Raw genomic sequence first — 20,817 nt, 5'->3', positions numbered from 1 at the left:
ATAACAATTGATCCTAAATCTGTTATCTGGTCAATTTTTTTGGTTTATTGCTTCCTTTTTTCATATGTTTTGGTACATAGATTTTTTAGATTTAACTTTAAATGACACGTATTGACACTTTTCTAGGAAAAACTGAAAAAAGTATATATTTTAGTTTTGTCCTACTTATTCTTCTTTATAACCTATTCTTTTATCTGTATATTTTATCATTTTTTAGTCATTCAGAAAGTTGCCTTCATAACCTTGAATTATCTATTTAAGCTTTGATTTCTTAAATTCTCCATTCCAAATATCTATGAACTCCCTGCTAAGAAAAATGAAGAAAGCGGTATATCCACATTTCTTTCCATATCCCTGCCCTCATCCTTATTTCCCAACTCTGGGGTTTGCAGTTCTATTTAACATTAGTATAACCAACATTCTTATCTAAGTATTTCATTGTTCCTCTGGTTACAAGCAGACAAGAAGGAATAAGTGACCACAGCTACCATTCACTTTAGAAGATTTAGGTAATGATATTTAGAACTTTTGAGCTGATGATGTTTACAAGAGTTTCTTGGACTTTGAGTTGATGCTGTAGTAGGATGAGACTTTGCATGTGGATGGATACAAATCTTTGGGGACCAGAGAGCAAATTGTGGTAGGCTTAAGTTCACATTCTAATTCTTGTGACCTGTGACTATGTTACTTTGCAAGGCAAAACAGGCTTTACAGATATTTTTTTTTAAGTTACAGGGCTCGAGATGGGGAGATTATCTTGGATTGTCCAGGTGGGTCCAATTTAATCACATGATGTCTTCTGAGTCTACTGTTGCCACAGCGGTAGAAAGTCTCTCGGTTAAGTAATGTGGGTGGCCTCTAGAAGCTGGAAATAAGCCTAAATTTACAGGTAGCAAGAAAATAAGAACCTTGATCCTCCAATCGCCAAGGAAATAAATTCTGCCAGCAATTCCTATCTAGCAGGAAACAATCCCCCCCTAGAATCTCCAGAAAGGAATGTAACCCTCTGCTGTTTTGATTTAATCCAGTGAGATCCATACCAAAATTCTGATCTACAGAAATGTAAAATAATAAATTTGTGGTAATTTGTTAAGGCAGTAATGTAATGGAAAAATGGAAAGTGTTTAGTTCTATTTTAGTTTCTCTCCTATATTAAGAGCATTCCACGATGAGATCATGTGAGCTCTACCTACTTCTTGACCATATCAGGATCCTATTAACAAGGAGGAAGGAGTGGGTGGCAGGGATAATAGGGATAATAGGGCCTGCCACAAATGACTAATCCTCTTGATTTGGTTTATATCTCTTGTCCTCCCTCTCAGACTTTCACCTATTGCTTTATGATCCAGAACATCTAACCTATGAGATTATTTTCTGTTTATATGCTCTTGGTAATTCAGTTCCCTCTTTCTGGGACACCTTCAACCAATTGCTTCATATTATCCTATTAACCCATCTCCTGGCTCCCTTTTGCTCTTCTAAGTATTTCTTAGACATTCTCTTTCACTAAGTCTTCTCAACTTCAAGATAAAATTACAGTGTTTATTCAATTCTGTTTCTGCCCTCTGTCCATACCGTAAATACGCTGTTGTCAATCCTAAAACTAGCCAGTTATTTTATTAGCAAAGTGAGTTTATTCAGGAATAGCAGAGGAATTGCAACTTGGGACAAGCAAACTATAGTGAACCACAGGCAAGTCCAGAGCACAAAGTCCAGTGGCTTGCTTTTATGGAGGAAAGGATGAAATTGTGAATTTTCCTCCAAAGTCTGTTGGAGTTGAGTGAGAGTTTGAACTTCTCATTGGCTATTGCTATTGCTGGTCAAGGAGAAAAGTTTACTTCCTCCTGCTGGGGCAGTAAATTAAGCTTCTTCCTGCTAAGCATGCAAAGTATGATTCCTTCTGGTGGAGTCTGCAACTGACAACCAGTGGTAGTCCCAGAGAATTGCCCATTCAAGACTTCTGGGCTCCATTTTAGATGAGGTTTCCTTTATTTTCACAGCATATACCATAATCAATTACATGTATGTGTTTACCTTCAGTCTCTCCTTCTGTTGTTACCAGTGGTTACCACTATGGTCAATAAATGTTTGTTAATATGATCATTATACTTAATAATATCCATGAATTGAGTGAATTATGTGTTCTTCATAGGGAAATTATACTCAATAGTACTCCCTAGACATACACATACTTTTTATGCTTTACATTGTGAAATATTTTTTTCAATGCACGAAAGTGGAGAGATTATAATAAATCCCCATTAACTATACTTCCTTCACCTTCAATAACCATAATATTTTCATGTATGTGTTTTAAGCAGCTAGAAATCCAGTGGTGGTGTATTACTCCAGCAGGTAGACTTGTTATCAACAGGGATATCAACTTGATTTACATCTAAGGTGAGGAAACATTTCAATTCTCCAGGATCATAGTTCTGGTGCCCTTTAATAACAGCAATAAAAGACAAAACACTCTCAAAAAGAGCCATTAAGTACTACCCAGTAACCAAGAAGAAAAGAAGAAAAAAAGGGGGGGGGGGTTGTATATTATAGACACGGACCTGAGAAAACACTTCACAAGTGTCCTAAATGGCCATTATATGTTACAGGACTTGTCCATGAAGGCAATTCCTACCAATTGTGACTTAATTCAAGAGAAAGCTCAAGTGTTTTGTTTTCGTTAGTAATAGTCCACTTCGGTGTTAGCAAGACAAAATGCTTCCTTGCTCTCTTGAATAAATCACATTCACTGAAGACTGCTTGAATACTTTTATCCCAAAACAAAAGTAGAGGGCTGAGGAGCTTTATTGGGAGTTTCAGCGATGCCCCATCAGCCTGCCTCTGTGCCCACACTGCTGTAGGGGCTGTTGTAGGAAGGCTGGAGGGGTGAGGGGCGCTTAAAGGATTCCCATGCAGAATCTAGATCTAGCAAAGGAGCACTCTTTGAAAGGCAGATTAACGAAAAAGCAAAGGCTCGAACCCGGGCCTGGTTAGGAACAGGGCTAAACGAAGCAATAACCTAACTGTCCTCATTCTCCCTCCAGCTTAGAGGGGCAGGCCGGAACTACACTTCCCATAATGCAAAGCGGCAGGGCGGCGCTAAAGAAATCGTTTGTTTTTACCTCTACTTGGCTCCAGTCGCCTCAGGTTTGATTATAAATTCCAGTCCCTCTTCTTGGCTCTCCTCCACCTCAGCCTCATTGGTTCCGTAGCCCCGGCGTAGGAGGGCGGCTTAGACGTCACTGGCAGCTGTTGAATGGAAGTTCTCAGTCCTGCGACCTGACGGTAAATGAAGTCCCTTCTCTGGTCATATATGTAGCTTCTCCGACTGCGTCGGAGAAAAAGAACTACATTACCCAGTAGGCCTTGGGGCTGCGGGGCGGCGTGGGGGCGTCACCTCACGTCTGGTATAGTCATCCCAAGCCTCTTCGGCGGGACTGTGATGGCCGGAGAGATGACGATCTTAGGTCAGTGACCAGGGGTTCCCTGTGGCTGTTGCGGGCCCTCGAGCGGTTTGGGGAGGCGGGGATAGGCGGGGGTGGTTGTCACCTCCTGGATCCAATTGGCGCAGTGGGAAGGGCTTCGAAAAGATGACTTAGAGTCGGTTTTTGGCTCTTCGGGTTGCCGAATTGGGGGTCGCGTCTAGAATGGCCTGGGCCAGAGTAGGCCATGCAGGGCCGGCGGCGACCCTCTGCGTACATCCCAAGGACATCGGGCCTCAGGAACGGTTCTTCTCAAAAGAACGTCGATTTTGAGTCATTGGTTGATGAGGCCTTCGAGAGGCCGCCAGAACGTGCATCCCCAAGACCTCTTTGTAGAGGAAGGGGGAGGAGCAGCACCAGCAGCCTGAGCTGCAGAGTCCTGGGATGCTGCTGCATCTTGAGAGGTCAGGCCCCTTGGATGTGTGGTCTGATGCTCTTTCCACCCATCTAGTTTAGCAATTAATCCTCCCCGAACGGGAAAACGATGAAATGTTTCTGAAGTTTCCCACGTAGGAGCAAGTGGAAAGTGGGGTTGGCGCTTGATGTCCTTTTTTTTTTTTCTTTTTTTTTTTTTTTTTGAGTTATGTGTTGAAGATGAGCGTACAGTTAGTGAAACAGACTCCTACCGATTGACGTTTGGGGTCGTATGTAACACGTATGGATATTCTCTCCTGAAAACAAATAACAGATTAATTGTAATTTCAAAGTGGCATCTTTCTTCATCACTTATGTTTACAATCTGCATGGCGTTTGTTCATATTTGTGTGTTTTTGTTTTTGTTTTTTTTTAAATCAATTAATATTAGTTGAGCCTCTGCTATTTGCTAGGAGCCATTCCTGGTGGAGGGGATACAACAGTGAACAAAACCTGCCTTCAAGGCGCTTTATGTTGCCTTCAGGGTTCCACATTTATGGTTCTCTTTCCCTACATATTAACTCCTCAAGAAGTATTCCTTAATTCCTGTTTAAATACAAGAAGTTAACTGTGTTCTCTTGTAAAGTGACAGTTTAATATTTAAACAACTTTCAAAATCATTTTACCAATTTATCCCGTTCATTCTTTTGGAAAGAGAAAGGAGATGAAGGGGTAGAGTTTTAGCCCTACGATAATAACAAAGTTTTTGCTGTGGAAATTTTAATAATGAAATTTATTTTTTAATAATGATAATTAAAGCTGTGTAGAAAGCTATAAGATCTAAATACCAAATGATCAAGAATTTGAAATGCACCTATATTTAACATTTATCTAGCTTTCACTAGAGATAAATGGGTTTTCCTGTCAGCATCAGGACAATTAAAAGTTTTTACTTCTCATTCACCAAGGTGAAGTACACAGACCTACAACTAGAGGAGTGTTTTGTTGTTGTTGTTCCTTCATTTTAATTGTGTTATGATCACTTTGCATTATGAAAAACTTGGTGCCTGAGAGAATTGTTACCATTAGTACTATAAAAGAAAATATTTTGAGAGTGTGGATTATTAGTCTTATCTCAAAGAGTGATATTAAAGGGAGTTTGCTATAGTAATTTAGCGTATCATACTAGTTTACTAAGACCTATCTTTTAATTTGCCTGTATTTCAGGATCAGCTGTTTTGACTCTCCTGTTGGCTGGCTATTTGGCACAACAGTATTTACCATTGCCTACTCCTAAAGTGATTGGCATTGACCTTGGCACCACCTACTGTTCAGTTGGGGTGTTTTTTCCTGGCACAGGAAAAGTAAAGGTCATTCCAGATGAAAATGGGCATATCAGTATACCCAGCATGGTGTCCTTTACTGACGATGATGTGTATGTGGGTTATGAAAGCTTAGAGCTCGCAGATTCAAATCCTCAGAACACAATATATGATGCCAAAAGATTCATAGGCAAGATATTTACCCCAGAAGAGCTGGAGGCTGAGATTGGCAGATACCCATTTAAGGTAAGTGATTAGGCTAAAATCCGTTTTAATTTTAGTTCAGCGTATATTGTTGCAAATGATGCCTTATACAACATTCTGTTTCGCCTTAATCTGCGTGGAAGTCGTGTTACAACGAGCAGACCTACAGCAATTCCAGAATGAGTTGATTCATTGGCCCCACAGTGCTATCATGGACTCAGAGCCTCAGCTGTATCCTTGCTCTGCCATCCTCAGAGTGTCTACTTATCTCTTTGTTTCATTGTAGCAAAAAGCTGAAGCCCCCATGTACTATGGATCAATGGCCAGATAGCCAGGTAGATGGACAGATGCTTTGTGTATGTTAGGTTATACACATTTGTGTACTTAAAAAAAAGAGAGAGATCATACTAGGCATTGCTGTTTTGACTTGTTTGAAACTCAACAATGTGACACGGACAGTTGGATAATAGGTTCACATTGTTTTCATGGACACTTGGAACGGCTATTCCTATATTTGTCCATTCTCAATAAGTGCACACTTTATTTTTTCCCTGGTTTTCCACTTATGTTGTAACTTCTTTGAGTAGCCTTGTACATATATCTTTGTGTTCTTCTTGATCATTTCCTAAACTGGAATTTTAGAAGTAGGAGAATTTGAGTTCTCTGAGTACTTTGATTGATATTGTCAAATTGTGTGCTGAAAGGTTGTGTGTTAACTATCTTTTTTAGAATGCTTATGTCTTCCCTGGTTACTATTTTTTAATCTTTGCCAATAAATAAGTGAAAATGGTATCTTCTATTAATTTTTCATTCCTTTGATTTTTAGTGAGGTCAGATTTTTTTTTTTTTAATATGTTCATTGGCATTTTTATTTTCTTTAGGAATCCTATTTTGGGGTGTATGTTTTTTTATGACTATAAAATACCTTTGTGATATGTTTTCAGTGTTTTTTTTTTTTGTTTGTTTCTAATGTTCTTTTTATTTAACTGATGCTATATAATTTTGCTTTTGAGCTTTTAAGAATGTTAAATTTTCAGGACACCTGAGTGGCTCAGTTGGTTAAGCGTCTGATCTCACAGTTCATGGGTTCAAGCCCCGCGTCAGGCTCTGTGCTGACAGCTCAGAGCCTGGAGCCTGCTTTGAATTCTGTGTCTCCCTGTCTCTCTGCCCCTTCCCTGCTCATGCTCTGTCTCTCTCTGTCTCTCAAAAATAAATAAACATTGAAAAAAAAATTTTTTTTAAATGTTAAATTTTCATGTGGCAAATCATCTTAAAATTAAAAAAAAATGCTTATAGACTCTTACAGACTTACAATGCCCTTTTCCATCCTATCCATTTGAATTTTTTTCTAATACTTTTACTTGAGCATTTGTAAGGTTGTGTTTTGATGTTTTTTCTTTTAAATATTTTAATTCTTTTTTTCATTATGGTAAGTGTACTCTTTAATCCCCATCGCTTATTTTATCCATACCCCCGACCCATGTCTTTTAAATATTTAAATGTTCTTTCCATAGAGGGTTTTTTTTTTCTTTCTTTTTTTTTTGGTAATTATGAAGTGGAATTCTAAACGAATAGGTTTTAAAATTAATAGCTGTATCAGTGCTGCTTATTGAATAAAATTCTCAGATTTTTTATGCATATACAAAGGAGAACATAAATTTACCCCATGTATTTCTTATATTTATTTCTTTGTTCTTTTTTAGCTTTATTCTTAGAATCTTTTATTAATTTATAAATCTTTCGTAAGCAGTGCTTAAATTATATAAAGCTATACATGTCCTCAAAATTATGATTTTGAGTGTATTACGTATTGATGCAAGTTATTTTTTCCCTGACTTTTAGGATATAACTGACATACAGCCCTGTATAAGTTTATGGTGTACAACATAATGATTTGACTTAAATATGTTGTGAAATGTTTAGCACAATAAGTTAACATCCATCATCTCATATAGATACAGAAGAAGAAATAAAATCTTTCCTTTGTTGTGAGAGCTCTTGGAATTTATTCTCTCAACAGCTTTCATGTATACCACACAGTGGTATTAACTCTGGTTATCATGTTGAACATTGAGTTCCCAGTACTTGTTTACCTTATGACTGGAAGTTTGTACCTTTTGTCTTGACCACCTTCATCCATTTTGCCCATGCTCCCATCCCCTACCGCTGGTAAACCAGTTGATAAACCAGCTTATCTGAGTTTGGTTGTTGTTTTAGATTCTACACATGAGAGATCATATAGTGTTTGTCTTTCTCTGACTTATTGGCACTTAGTGTAATACTCTCAGGGTCCATCATGTTGTCACAGACAGAAGGATTTTCTTTTTCATGGCTGAATAATATTTCATTATGTGTGTATATCAACCTTATCCATTTATCTGTTGACAGACACTTAGTTTGTATTCATGGCGTGGCTATTGTAAGTAAATGCTGCTGTGAACGTGGGGGTGCAGATAGCTACACAAGGGTATATTCCCAGAAGTGGAATTGCTACATCATATGGTAGTCCTAGCTTCAGGTTTTTGAGGAACTTCTGTACTGTTTTCCAACACAGGGTTATTTTCAGTTTTTGTTGTTGTTATTGTTAAGCTTCTAAGTGTTTTGATTTTTTTTGTTGTTGTTTCACCTGGGCTCTGAGGGTATGGTGTCTTTGAATCTTATTTTAATCGTGTCTTGTTTTTGTTTTTCCCAGATACGTCTGTTTTAATCGTAGCTTGTTTTTGTTTTTCCCAGATAGGTCTGTGGATGGTCAAGTTTTCTTCATTGAAACCTATTATACAGTCTAGAGCGATGAGAGTAAAGTTCTTATAATTTCTTAGAAGAGACTAATTGTCTTTACTGTTGATATTAATATAGTCTGTTGGTGAAAGTGGAATAGTATGTTTTAGAATTAATCTATTTCTTTGTTTTTATTTAATTTATTTTTTAAAGTTTATGTATTTTGAGAGAGAGAGAGCATGCATGCACAAGCAGGGGGAGAGGGAGAGAGAGAATCCCAAGCAGGCTCCACACTGTCAGTGAAGAACCAGACTAGAAGCTTAATCCTCCACGAACCGTGAGATCTTGACCTGAGCCAAAATCAGAAGTCAGATGCTTAACCGACTGGGCCACCCAGGTGCCCCTCATCTAGTTTTTTAAATATACAACCACATTAGCAGGGATAAGGAGCTAATACATGATACATGTTTTCATGGAAATAAGAATGTAAATGATACTTGATTCTTGGATAAGAACATAATGAACTACTAAAATGATTCGTGTTAATATGTACCAGAACATTTGTTCAGTTATCAATTATTTTTGGAAACAAGTTAATTAAAAGAAGATCCTGAATCAAATACATGATCCAGAAACTTTTATTCCTTATATTTTACCTTTTTTCTTTCATTCGTTTAACAAATATATATTGAAGATCTTCTGTGTTCCATTTATATGCTTGGTGATGAATTTGGTTATTCTGCTGTTATTGAAAGCTATGGTGTTGATTCACTTTATAGATTTTGAAGTATAACTTTTAATAACTTCTCATCTTGGTAAGTGACAGATTACAAAAAATTTTATGACCTTATGAAGTTAAATTTTTATTGAATAAGTCCAGTGTGTATGTATGTATGTGTTTAAGTATATGTGTGTGGATGTGTACACACACAGTTTTACATTTCTTTCTGTCCTTTTTGTTTTGTTTTTTTTTTACTAATCCTATTCATAGGTTTTAAACAAAAATGGAATGGTTGAGTTTTCGGTCACAAGTAATGAGACCATCACCGTTTCCCCAGAATATGTTGGCTCTAGACTACTGTTGAAGTTAAAGGAAATGGCAGAGGAGTATCTCGGAATGCCAGTTGCTAATGCGGTTATTTCTGTACCAGCAGAATTTGATCTAAAACAGAGAAATTCAACAATTGAAGCTGCTAACCTTGCAGGTAATACCACCCTTGCCTGTGTTGCATTTTTTCTCAAAATGTTCTTATTTTGAAAATCTTCTGTAGTAAGGTATATCACTTTGCAAACCACCTAATTATCTAGGCATGTAAATAAACCCAAAGGAGGTAAATTAGATGGATTTTGATATATATTTAAAGATAAAAATTAAAAAAATTCTATAGCGCAATGTAAAATGCAACATATTATGACGACGGCCAATAAGATAGTCCTGTGACAAAGACTGAGGACATGGGTTCATGATAGCAGTGAGGAATTTTTTTTATAAATTTTCTTTAATGTTAAGATGAGTGTAATTTTTTTTTTTTTTTTTTTTTTTTTTAAATCTGAGGTGGAAGAGAACTCATTTAAAACCATTCAGCAAATATTGGGTGCCTTGGCAAACAAAACATAAATCCCTGTTTCCGTGGAGCTTCTATTCTATTGGAGAGAAACAGAAAGTCTGTATTAAAAATAAGTATATTATGGGGTTTCTCACCCCTAGCATATTTGGGCCTAGATAATTCTCTTGTGGGGAACTGTCCCATGCATTATAGGAGAGTTAGTAGCATCCCTAGCCTCTGCTCACTAGATGCCAGCAGCACCAGCCTCTCCAGGACGTGACAGTCATCTGTCTTCTGGCATTGCCCAGTGTTCCCTGAGGGCCAGAATTGCCCCTGGTGCAGAGCCCTGATAAATGTGTATCAGAAAGAAATGTGCTTTGGAAGACAGACCAGCATAAGACGAGGATTGCTGGGGGTGGTCAGGAAGTGGGGGACTTGGGTTTTACAGTGGCCAAGTAGGCCTCCTTGAGAAGGTGACATGTCAGCAGATTTGAAGGAGGTGAGGTTGTTAGGCAAGCAGATATACAGAGGAAGTCTGTTGCAGGAGAGAGAACAGTCATTTAGCAGCCATAAGATGGGAATTTGCTGGCACATGTGAAGATGAGAAGTAGGTAGTGTGGCCAGAGCAGAGTGAGTGATGAAGTCAGAGAGCTAAAGGAAATGGTGTTAAGGTTTTTAAATAAATTCTTCAGAGTTTGAATAGTTTTTTATGGTTCCTGATGCATAATAGCATATTGCTTTCTAAACCACTCATTAAGTGTGGCACTTAGGGTAAAGCAAGAAATTTGCACAAAGAAATCTGAACTTTCACTGTTCACTGTAATGTTTAACATTATCTTCAAGATCAGATTGCTGTATATTTCAGATTTGCATTTGAGGGTCCTAAATTTTTTTTTGAGCGTCCTAAATTTTAAGTCTACTTTTTGAGTCATTGTGTCTATTGAAATATTTCATCTAATTTTTTATCTATTTATCTGCTTGTTTTTATCAGAGTCTTTTTTTCTTTTTTTTAAGTTTCTTTATTTTGAGAGAGACAAAGGGCAAGTAGGGGAAGGGCAGAGAGAGAGGGAGTGAGAGAGAATCCCAAGCTCAGAGCCCAACACGGGGCTCGATCCCACAAACTGAGATCATGATCTGAGCCGGAATCAAGAGTCAGATGCTTAACCAACTGAGCCACCCAGGAGCCCCTGTCAAAGTCATATATATGTATATATGATCTATGTGTATTATATATATATATATATATATAATACACATAGATCATATATACATGTCATATGTATATGACATACATATATGATATATATCATATATATATGATGTTTTATTTATTTTTGAGAGAGAGAGAGACAGTGCAAGCGGGGGAGGGGCAGAGAGAGGGAGACACAGAATTTGAAACAGGCTCCAGGCTTTCATTTCCACAGCAGTTTATTATAGCACATAATGATTAAGCTTTTATTGCTTATGTATTCCCAAGTAAAATAATGAAAATTAGAAGAAGCTAGGAGTTTTTTTAATTAAATATTAATTAATAAAGACTAGAATGATACATTCCACTGAATCTGGGCTTTTCTTTTTCTTACCTTAATAAAAGCCATTGTTACTCATTGGGGTTCATGCTTTAGAAAACACACTAACATTGTGTGAGGTTGACTGGGAAGAAATTTTGATAATGGTGTCCTCCGATGAATTGTTCTTCCTTCCAACCAATCTTACAGGACTGAAGATCTTGAGGGTAATAAATGAACCCACGGCGGCAGCTATGGCCTATGGCCTCCACAAGGCTGATGTCTTTCACGTCTTGGTGATAGATTTGGGCGGAGGAACTCTAGATGTGTCGTTGCTAAATAAACAAGGAGGAATGTTTCTAACCCGAGCAATGTCTGGTAAGAAAAATACAGGGAGACTAAAAGAGGTTCACACAATGCTTTCCTTAGCACACCTAATGTGTTAAATGTTTATTTAAAATTTTTTTTCTGTGTACTTTGACTTCATTTTGGTAATCTATGTATGTTATTTTATAACCACCATTTGTGTATTTTTACAGCAAAAAGTAAAGTCTAAAAAAAATGGGCATCCTACATGGTAGATAAATATACTGCCAGTTGTAGTTCACTGAGCCAGTAGGACTTGATGGCTGTGGTGAAGGGGACAGAAAGCAAGAAAAACCCTTTAAAATGAAGAGTGATCAGTTTATTTCATTTGATAATATATTTTACAAAATAGATGTCTTTAGAAAATCTAATACTATTAATAGTATTCTCTAAGAAATAAGAGGATTTTGCATTCTAAATCTTTCTTTAAAGGTTTTGTTTTAATTTAAGGAATTGAGCCTGCTTTGAAAGAGAAGTTGTCAGTTATAGGTTGTCTAACTCCTGCTTTTTTCTTTTTCCTAACTGGATTCTTTAGAACCAGGTTCAGTGCCAGGGCTTTGTACCACATTAATCTTTTCCCTTTACATCTTTTTTTTCTTTTAATGTCAGCTCTTAAGCAAGCAAACATGTTATAAAAAGACAAAATGTCTACTGCTACTTTTTAATTATAAGGACTTTCTTCTTTTGAGAATAATGGCAGTGTTTTTAAATTGCAATTAAAAGCTAATCTGTTGTCAATCTTTATCTTCTGAAAAATTATTTGATATCATTAAGAAATATTTCCTTTTCTATCATTTAAAAATTTTAACCATGGGGGAAGGGAAGGGGAAAAAAATAGTTTCAAACAGAGAGGGAGGCAAACCATAAGAGACTCTTAAATACAGAGAAGAAACTGAAGGTTGTTGGGGTGGCCAGGGGAGAGGGGAAAATGGGTGATGGGCATTGAGGATGGCACTTGATGGGATGAGCACTGGGCGTTGTGTGTAAGCGATGAATCATGGGAATCTATTCCCGCAGCCAAAAGCACACTGTGTACATATGTTAGCTAACTTGAAAATAAATTATATTTAAAGTTAAAACTAAGAAAAATAAAAATTTTAACCAGATATGCACTGTTTTTAAATAGAACACATTTTAGTTAAAATCTTTTTAACCCAATTATTTTTAATCAGTTTTTGTATGAATAAAATCTTAATAGTTAAGTACATTAAGCAAGAGATGTATGTGTAGAATATCGTTTCCATACATACTACAGACATGTATATGCATATACACATACAAATGCATAAATGTAATATGAACTTTTTTATTTCTAACTTAGGAAACAATAAACTTGGAGGACAGGACTTCAATCAAAGATTGCTTCAGTACTTATATAAACAGATCTATCAAACATACGGCTTTCGACCCTCTAGGAAAGAAGAAATTCACCGATTAAGACAAGCTGTGGAAATGGTCAAATTAAACCTGACTCTTCATCAGTCTGCTCAGTTGTCAGTATTACTAACAGTGGAGGAAAAAGACAAGAAAGAACCTCAGAGTAGTGACACTGAACTGCCAAAGGACAGATTTTCCCCCGCTGATGGCCACCATGTGAACAGTGTGTTTGGAGCTGGCCTTTCTGAAAAGAAAAGTGGAGAAAGTCAGGTGTTATTTGAAACAGAAATATCACGGAAGCTCTTTGACACCCTTAATGAAGATCTCTTCCAGAAAATACTTGTACCCATTCAGCAAGTACTAAAAGAAGGCCACCTGGAAAAGACTGAGATTGATGAGGTGGTTTTGGTTGGGGGCTCTACTCGTATTCCTCGAATCCGCCAAGTCATTCAAGAGTTCTTTGGAAAGGATCCCAACACTTCTGTAGACCCTGACCTGGCCGTGGTGACAGGAGTGGCCATCCAAGCAGGGATCGATGGAGGCTCTTGGCCTCTTCAAGTCAGTGCTTTAGAAATTCCCAATAAGCATTTACAGAAGACCAACTTCAACTGAATTATAGAGGGATGATTATTTGTGATTGTCTCATGATCTCTTCCTCCTTATCAGACCACCTCCTCCAATAAAGAAAAATCTGTAAAATAATCTCACAAATTTACCTGAAAGGGAACATTTAGATACACAGAAATTTTACATAACATTTTGTTTTAGGATGAAATGTGACCAGATTGATCCTATTTGATTTTGGAGAGATCACATTCCAACAAATACTTCTAAAATGACAGAGTTGAGGTAAAACTCTTAAAGGAGCATGGGTGGCTTTGTTTTTTGGATTCTGGAAGTAGATAACCATATGCACTTAACGTTGTATTCTGTAAACATTGCCTGGTGCCAATTTTACAATTCCCAGTTCTTACTAAATTGTATTAGCAGGAGCTGGTAATTGATTGACTTGGTCATCACATGTAACTATTAGTTTGAGCTATACTTGAAGGACAGTATTGGTGTCAGATTTTTACATTGGCTGGGAGATAGGCAGTATTATTAATATAAGCTGCATATGTAATATTCAGTAATTGACATGTATGTAATAAATTTGCTTTCACAAATTCAAACTTACGTGATTTATTCAAATGTTTCAGTACCAGACAGTAAAAGTAACCAACTTACACTGTAGTTCCTTCATTTGTTATACATTATTTGCTTGGATTTCCATGATTCTGCCTGGTTAGAAAACAGGAATTATTAATTTGATTTGATACATGTCTTAATGTCATAATAAAGCCATCACCACTATCTCTTTTTTGTTATCCACAGTGTTTGCAGACTTGGTAATTAGCAGTAATTAGCTACAGTATTTATGTTTTTGTTTTTGTTTTTGTATCTTTATTTTCAGTGAGCCCTGGACACTGAGCTTGCATTTGAACTATCAAATCCTACTTGATTCAGTTTCTACGGAGATTTTACCCCATATTATTTGACTGAAGATCATTTGTAAAATCCTTATTACTGTTTCCCACTATCATTTTACAATAGTCACTCTTGGACTGTTTTTAGCCTTAAGGTTAGTATGTGATGAGAGCAAAAACAATTGTGAATATTGGAAGTAATGTTGCAATCTAATGTGGAAGGCAATGTGGAAAAATTTCTACAAATCAGCATTTGTAGCAGTTTTGTTTTGCTTTTGTTTGTTTCTGTTTAGAAAAGCTACAGGGACCAAGAAAGAAAATAGAGCAAGCAGTTCTGTTTCTGAGATGCCCATATTTAAAGATTTACTTATTTATTTTTTTTTCTTAATACAAGCATGCTTCATACCATATTCAAAGATTATACTCTGGTCAACATGTTTGTTGATGTAAAGTATGTCTGCTTTATATCCATTGTTGAATTTAAAGGCTGTTGAATTTCCAATCACTGAAAAGAGAACTAAGCAAACTCATTTCAGCAACATCAAAACAATTCAGCTACTCATAATAAAAAGCTGAATGTTAATATTTTTCGCAGATCTAAAAAAATAATGTTAGCAATGAGATTGCTGTTAAGACACAATTTCAATCAAATAGTTTGTGTACGGAATGTCAAGTAGGTAGGAAAAAAATGTTTGTTGACATATTTTATTTTAGAACTAACAGAGAAATGCCAAAGATGAATCCTTCACTGCATTATGAAAATATTTGAGGGTTCTCTCAGACGACATGAATCTTTAATAGATTTTAGAATTGGAAAAGATCTTTTTGCAAAGGTCTTTAAGAAAAAAGTGTTCCATCTGTCAAAATCTCCACATAAAATATCAATTTTAACCTGAAGAATTTTGACATTTTTTTAAAAAAAAACCTTGACTTTCTCAAATACATGAGATAGTTTAGGACAATGTGTTAGGGCAACAATTTGTTAAAAAAAGGGCAGCTAATCTCATATACTGAAAAGGGAATTTAAATAATTTGTGTCTGAAAAATAGAATGGCAGTGTTGGAATTTGGGGGCAGTGTTTAGCATATTCTCTAATATAGTTACACCTTTAAAAATACGAAGTAATGTCTGTCTTTGATCATATTTTAGGGGGCTATATATAAATGGTCTTGAAATCAATGTAGTTTATTTATTTAAAAGATAAAAATGCTTCCTGAAAGGGATATTTATGCCTAATCTGAAAACATTTTTCATAAAACAAACCTAATACATTTTGGTTGTACATCTAGCTAGTGTTTTTTGAAGTGCATAACTTTTTAAATATTGACTGTTGTATGATTAGAATATGTGAATGAGTAATTTATTTTGTATCAGGAATGTTTTGGTACTGTGTTTTCACTCAAACCACTGACTTAACAGATGCTACTGTGTATCACATGTACTGAAAACTATATAGTTCTTGTGCATAGCAGATTGTGCCTCTTAAATTTGTGTGTGTACAGGTAATTCACATTTTAATGTAAATAAATACCACTTTGAAGTTTGTTTTTTAAACTGTGTACTTTATTTTCCATTCAGGACTAGGCCAGAGTACGTTTTTGAGGTTTACAAGTGACAGAGAAGGTAGGGATAGAGCTGATCTGATGCTCATGGCATGTGACTTCAGCAGCTGTTGCCTACTTGCCTGCATCCTGACTCTGGGGTTGCTTCTGTACTTTTCTAATTTTTCTAATTTCTGTATTTTCCTAATTTAGAAGAGACAGTTCCTTTACCATCTGAATAGTATGTCCAGTATTCTGAATACCAATTCATGGCCTTTGACCATAATGGAGCCAAGACCTAAATTAACCTATAGTTAATAAATAATCCTGCATAATTGGTTGATTCATTAATACTTTGTAATTTTCTGATAAAGTTCATCTTATTCTTTGGACAAAAACTACATAAACATTTGGCCAAAGTGTCATTTGTTGCCCCTGTGCTTCTGGCCAAGACCGAATGAAAGGGAACTGATTCAACTAAATATCAGATGAAATATATGAAACAACAGGACTTTGCACATCATGGTCAGCATTAATTCATGTCCATTACCTCTGTAAAATCATAGATATGGCAATGCAGGGAAAGCAGAAGACTGTTTTGTAATACCTGGAGACTTACACAAATGATCAGAACAGAAAGCCAAAGGCAGATGTTTAGAGGGAATTCATGGTGACTGAAGTGTTATCAATATGTATATTGCATTCCTATTTGCACTTCACTGTCACATTCCAAATCATTTAAGTCTTACTTTCTGAACACATTGCATTTTCTACTACATATATCAGCAGTAAACCAATTGTAAATACATTAATGATGAGCTACATTTTATAAATGTGAATGCAAACATTGACCTTTATTGCTTATCTTCGCGCACACACAAAAATGCATGTGTGTTACTTCGCTTCTAACATCTTGGAGCAAATAGTTTTCAAGATTTTCACAATATGTTTTTATAAATATCAAATATTTCTCCATTTATAACCTATTTTTACATTTTACTCATATGTCTATTCATGTTTATTTTGTTCTTTGTGCCATGCTCAGGAGATAAACAAGATTCCTATCTTTGATCAACTATATAACTACCCATGTACTCAGATTGGTCAATCCATAAAAAAACAGGTGAGCAACTCTCGTTACCTTTGTCAGAGATCAAGAGAAGCCAGTCAGCCTTGTCCCCGTTCATACCCACTACCTTGGCCTTACTAATTCAGTAGCACAGCAGCCACATGAACTACCTAGTCTTCATCTCCATTAGCACATTTAGAGAAATAGAGCTCACAATATAGCCAGAAGTCAAGATTTCAGTATTCTAGAGATGGCCCACTTGCTTAGAAAATGACAGCCAGAAAGATGGGAGTTGGGAAAACAGGAAGGAACTAGATCTCTCCTGACTGCTGCCTCCGTCAAGTGACATAATAACCTGATAATAATATAGCTATATTGTGTAGCAATGGGGATTAGATCTTATTTTAATACCTACCTGGTTATCCCAAAGTTGCTGTGTATGAAATAGACTTTCATAAACATTGGCTCAATTTTGCCCTTTTTATTTACTTAACAGTGCATTCTGTGATGGGTTTATAAATAGGAGACACCAATTGCAAGGAGCTGTGACTGCTGATATTGAAATGGCTAGCATGTTATTAAATGTGTTTTATATGCCAGACACTGTCCTAAGAGTTTGTGTTACATGATTTAATTTTCAAAAACTTTAGGAGGTTGATAAAATTGTTACTACCAAGTAAGTCCAGAGAAGTAAGTTAACTTGCCCCAGTGTACAGGACTACAAGGTGGTGAGAGTGGAATTGAACATCCTATCTCACGATCCAGTAGCTTTAAAAACTACTGTATTTTCCTTTTTTAGTTTTCTTGATTATGTTTCCTAAGCGAAAGGCTCTACAGATCAGTTATAACTATTATTTGTGTGTATATTAAAATACAGCATTACATCTCAATACTGTTGGATACCAAAGCTATGCTAGAAAACATATCAAATTACCATTACTAAACCATTTTGACCTACAAAAATGGCTATTTCGTATGGTTCAAACTAATGATACATTTGAAAAAGCAGCCTGCCCCCAAGCTTTAATTCCATTTACTATGCTTACAACACTATTGGTTTTAAGTCCTTCTCCTCTATTTTTAACCACCAGACTCTTGTTAACTAGCTCTCCCAGGAATGGGACATCTTAGTAGGCACTGCAAAGACAATCAATTTTCTCATCACGTGGACCTGGAGTCTACATTTTATTGGCCAAGATCTTGAAATCTTATTTTTGGAAACATAGGGTGGATAATAATACCTTTTTTATATTCCTTAGTGAAGACTGAAGTAACAAATGATTCCAATGTCTCACACATTAGTTGGCATAGGTATGCTTTCAATAATAAATATCCTCAATATCCTAAAAAATTCAACTTAATGCTGCTTAGGATTTTCCTTCTATAAGCTAAGATAAATATTTCTATATATTGAAATTATAATCCTTATCTTCTTAAATCTGTTTCAGAGTTAGTCTTTAAGCAAACCAGACAATCATTGAATACACATGTTTGTTTTAAAAATTCAAATGAACTTACTTCTCTGTAATCCAGTCATACTGAGGACCTTGCACTTTGCTTCTCGTATACTGCAGCGATTGAATAAGCTTTGTGAACGTAATTGAAATGAAAATGTAATACTAATTTCTTAAAACATGAAAAAAATATTTTTGAGTAATTTTGACTTAGTCATATTTTATGTTTACTTTTGCTTTCTTTTTACTCTTTAAAGTATACTATATGTTATATGTGTGTATACATATACATATGTGTGTATATGTATATCTATCTAGATCTAGATCTAGATCTAGATCTAGATGATATAGATATAGATATAAAACTGCACTCCTAAGTATATGGCTTGATGAATTTTCACAAATTGAACCAATACTCAGACCCAGATCAAGAAACAGAATATAACCATTATCCAAGAAGCCCAATTTGTGTACCCCTTCAATCTTGTCCCCTCTGTCTTTACCAAGAAGAAACAGTATCCTGACTTCTAGTAGCAGTATACTTTTTCCTTTTTAAAAAACTTTTGTAGAAACAGAATTATAGAATCACATACTACTACTCCTTTGCAGTTGGTTTCTTGCCCTCAACTTACTTGTGAGATCCGTCCTTACTGTTGCCTGTAGCTGTTGTTCATGCTCATGGCTGTATACATTTCTACTGTGTGACTGTGCTGCAGTTTATTCAGGCTACTGTTGATTTCCCATTTGGTTTTTTAAATTACAGAGGGTCACAAATAATAAACGGATGAATGAATGAATGAATGAATAAATAAATAGCAGAAGGTCTCTGGTTGATTCACCAAAGGTGTAAAGAGGCTAAAACAATCTTTTTTTTTTTTTTTTAACATTTATGTATTTTTGAGACATAGAGAGAGAGAGTATGAACAGGGGAGGATCAGAGAAAGAGGGAGACACAGAATCTGAAATAGCCTACAGGCTCTGAGCTGTCAGCACAGAGCCTGACGCGGGGCTCGAACCCACAGACCGCGAGATCATGACCTGAGCCGAAGTCGGACGCTTAACCGACTGAGCCACCCAGGCACCCCAACAATCTTTTAACATAATGAAATATCTAGATCCATTTCCTTTTTAATTTTTTAAAAATGTTTATTTTTGGGGCGCCTGGGTGGCGCAGTCGGTTAAGCGTCCGACTTCAGCCAGGTCACGATCTCGTGGTCCGTGAGTTCGAGCCCCGCGTCGGGCTCTGGGCTGATGGCTCCGAGCCTGTTTCCGATTCTGTGTCTCCCTCTCTCTCTGCCCCTCCCCCGTTCATGCTCTGTCTCTCTCTGTCCCAAAAGTAAATAAACGTTTAAAAAAAAATTTATAAAAAAAAAAAATGTTTATTTTTGAGAGAGAGAGAAAGAGAGGGAGACAGAGCATGATTGGGGGAGGGGCAGAGAGGGAGACACAGAATCCAAAGCAGGCTCCAGTCTCCCAGCTGTCAGCACAGAGTCCGAGGCGGGGCTTGAACTCAGGAACTGCGAGATCATGACCTGAGCTGAAGTCGGACGTTCAACCGACTGAGCCACCCAGGCACCCCTCCCTTTCCTTATTTAAATTTTTTTTTTTTAATGTTTATTTTTGAGACAGAGAGAGACAGAGCATGAACGGGGGAGGGGCAGAGAGAGAGGGAGAAAAAGAATCGGAAGCAGGCTCCAGGCTCTGAGCCATCAGCCCAGAGCCCGACGCGGGGCTCGAACTCACGGACCACGAGATCATGACCTGAGCTGAAGTCGGACGCTTAACCGACTGAGCCACCCAGACGCCCCTCCTTTTTTTAAACTGAAGTATAATTAACATGCAGTATTGTATTAGTTTCAAGTGTACAATATGATTCAATAATGCTATACATTACTCAGGGCTCATCAAAATGTGTAGTTTTAATCCTCTTTCACCCATCCCCCTACCCATCTTCCCTTGGGCAACCACCAATTTGTTCTCTGTTTTTAAGAGCATGTTTTTTGGGGGGCTCCCTGTGTGGCTCAGTTAGTTGAGTGTCTGACTCTTGATTTTTGGCTCAGGTCATGATCCCACAGGGGCGTGGGATAGAGTCACCCATCAGGCTCTGCCCTGAGCACTGGAGTCTGCTTAAGATTCCTTCTCTCTCATGCATACTTGCACTCTCTCTCTTAAAAAGAAAAAAACAAAAATACAAACAAAAAAAACCACTGTTTTAAAATCTTCTTGTCCTTTTTTTGTTTCTTAAATTCTACATATGAGTGAAATCTTATGGTATTTGTTCTTCCCTGACTTGTTTTACTTAGCATTTTACCTTCTAGATCTATCCATGTTGTTGCACATGACAAGACTGATTTATTGTTCTATAGCTGAATGATATTCTTTTTATACACACACACACACATACATACA

General features: G+C 36.6%; 1 protein-coding gene across 1 annotated transcript; it reads left to right on the top strand.

Annotated features, from left to right (window-relative positions):
* The first annotated feature begins 3,379 nt into the window (after positions 1-3,379).
* On the top strand, positions 3,380-15,898 carry HSPA13 (heat shock protein family A (Hsp70) member 13). Its single transcript, XM_047876107.1, has 5 exons — positions 3,380-3,467; positions 5,064-5,404; positions 9,072-9,285; positions 11,346-11,513; positions 12,823-15,898. Exons 1-5 carry the CDS (start codon positions 3,443-3,445, stop codon positions 13,488-13,490), a joined length of 1,416 nt encoding a protein of 471 aa, XP_047732063.1. The 5' UTR covers positions 3,380-3,442; the 3' UTR covers positions 13,491-15,898.
* Positions 15,899-20,817: the final 4,919 nt, after the last annotated feature.

Source organism: Prionailurus viverrinus, chromosome C2, assembly GCF_022837055.1.
Source record: "Prionailurus viverrinus isolate Anna chromosome C2, UM_Priviv_1.0, whole genome shotgun sequence".
NCBI classification, from domain to species: Eukaryota; Metazoa; Chordata; class Mammalia; order Carnivora; family Felidae; genus Prionailurus; species Prionailurus viverrinus.
This window is presented reverse-complemented; position numbering and strand designations above follow the sequence as displayed.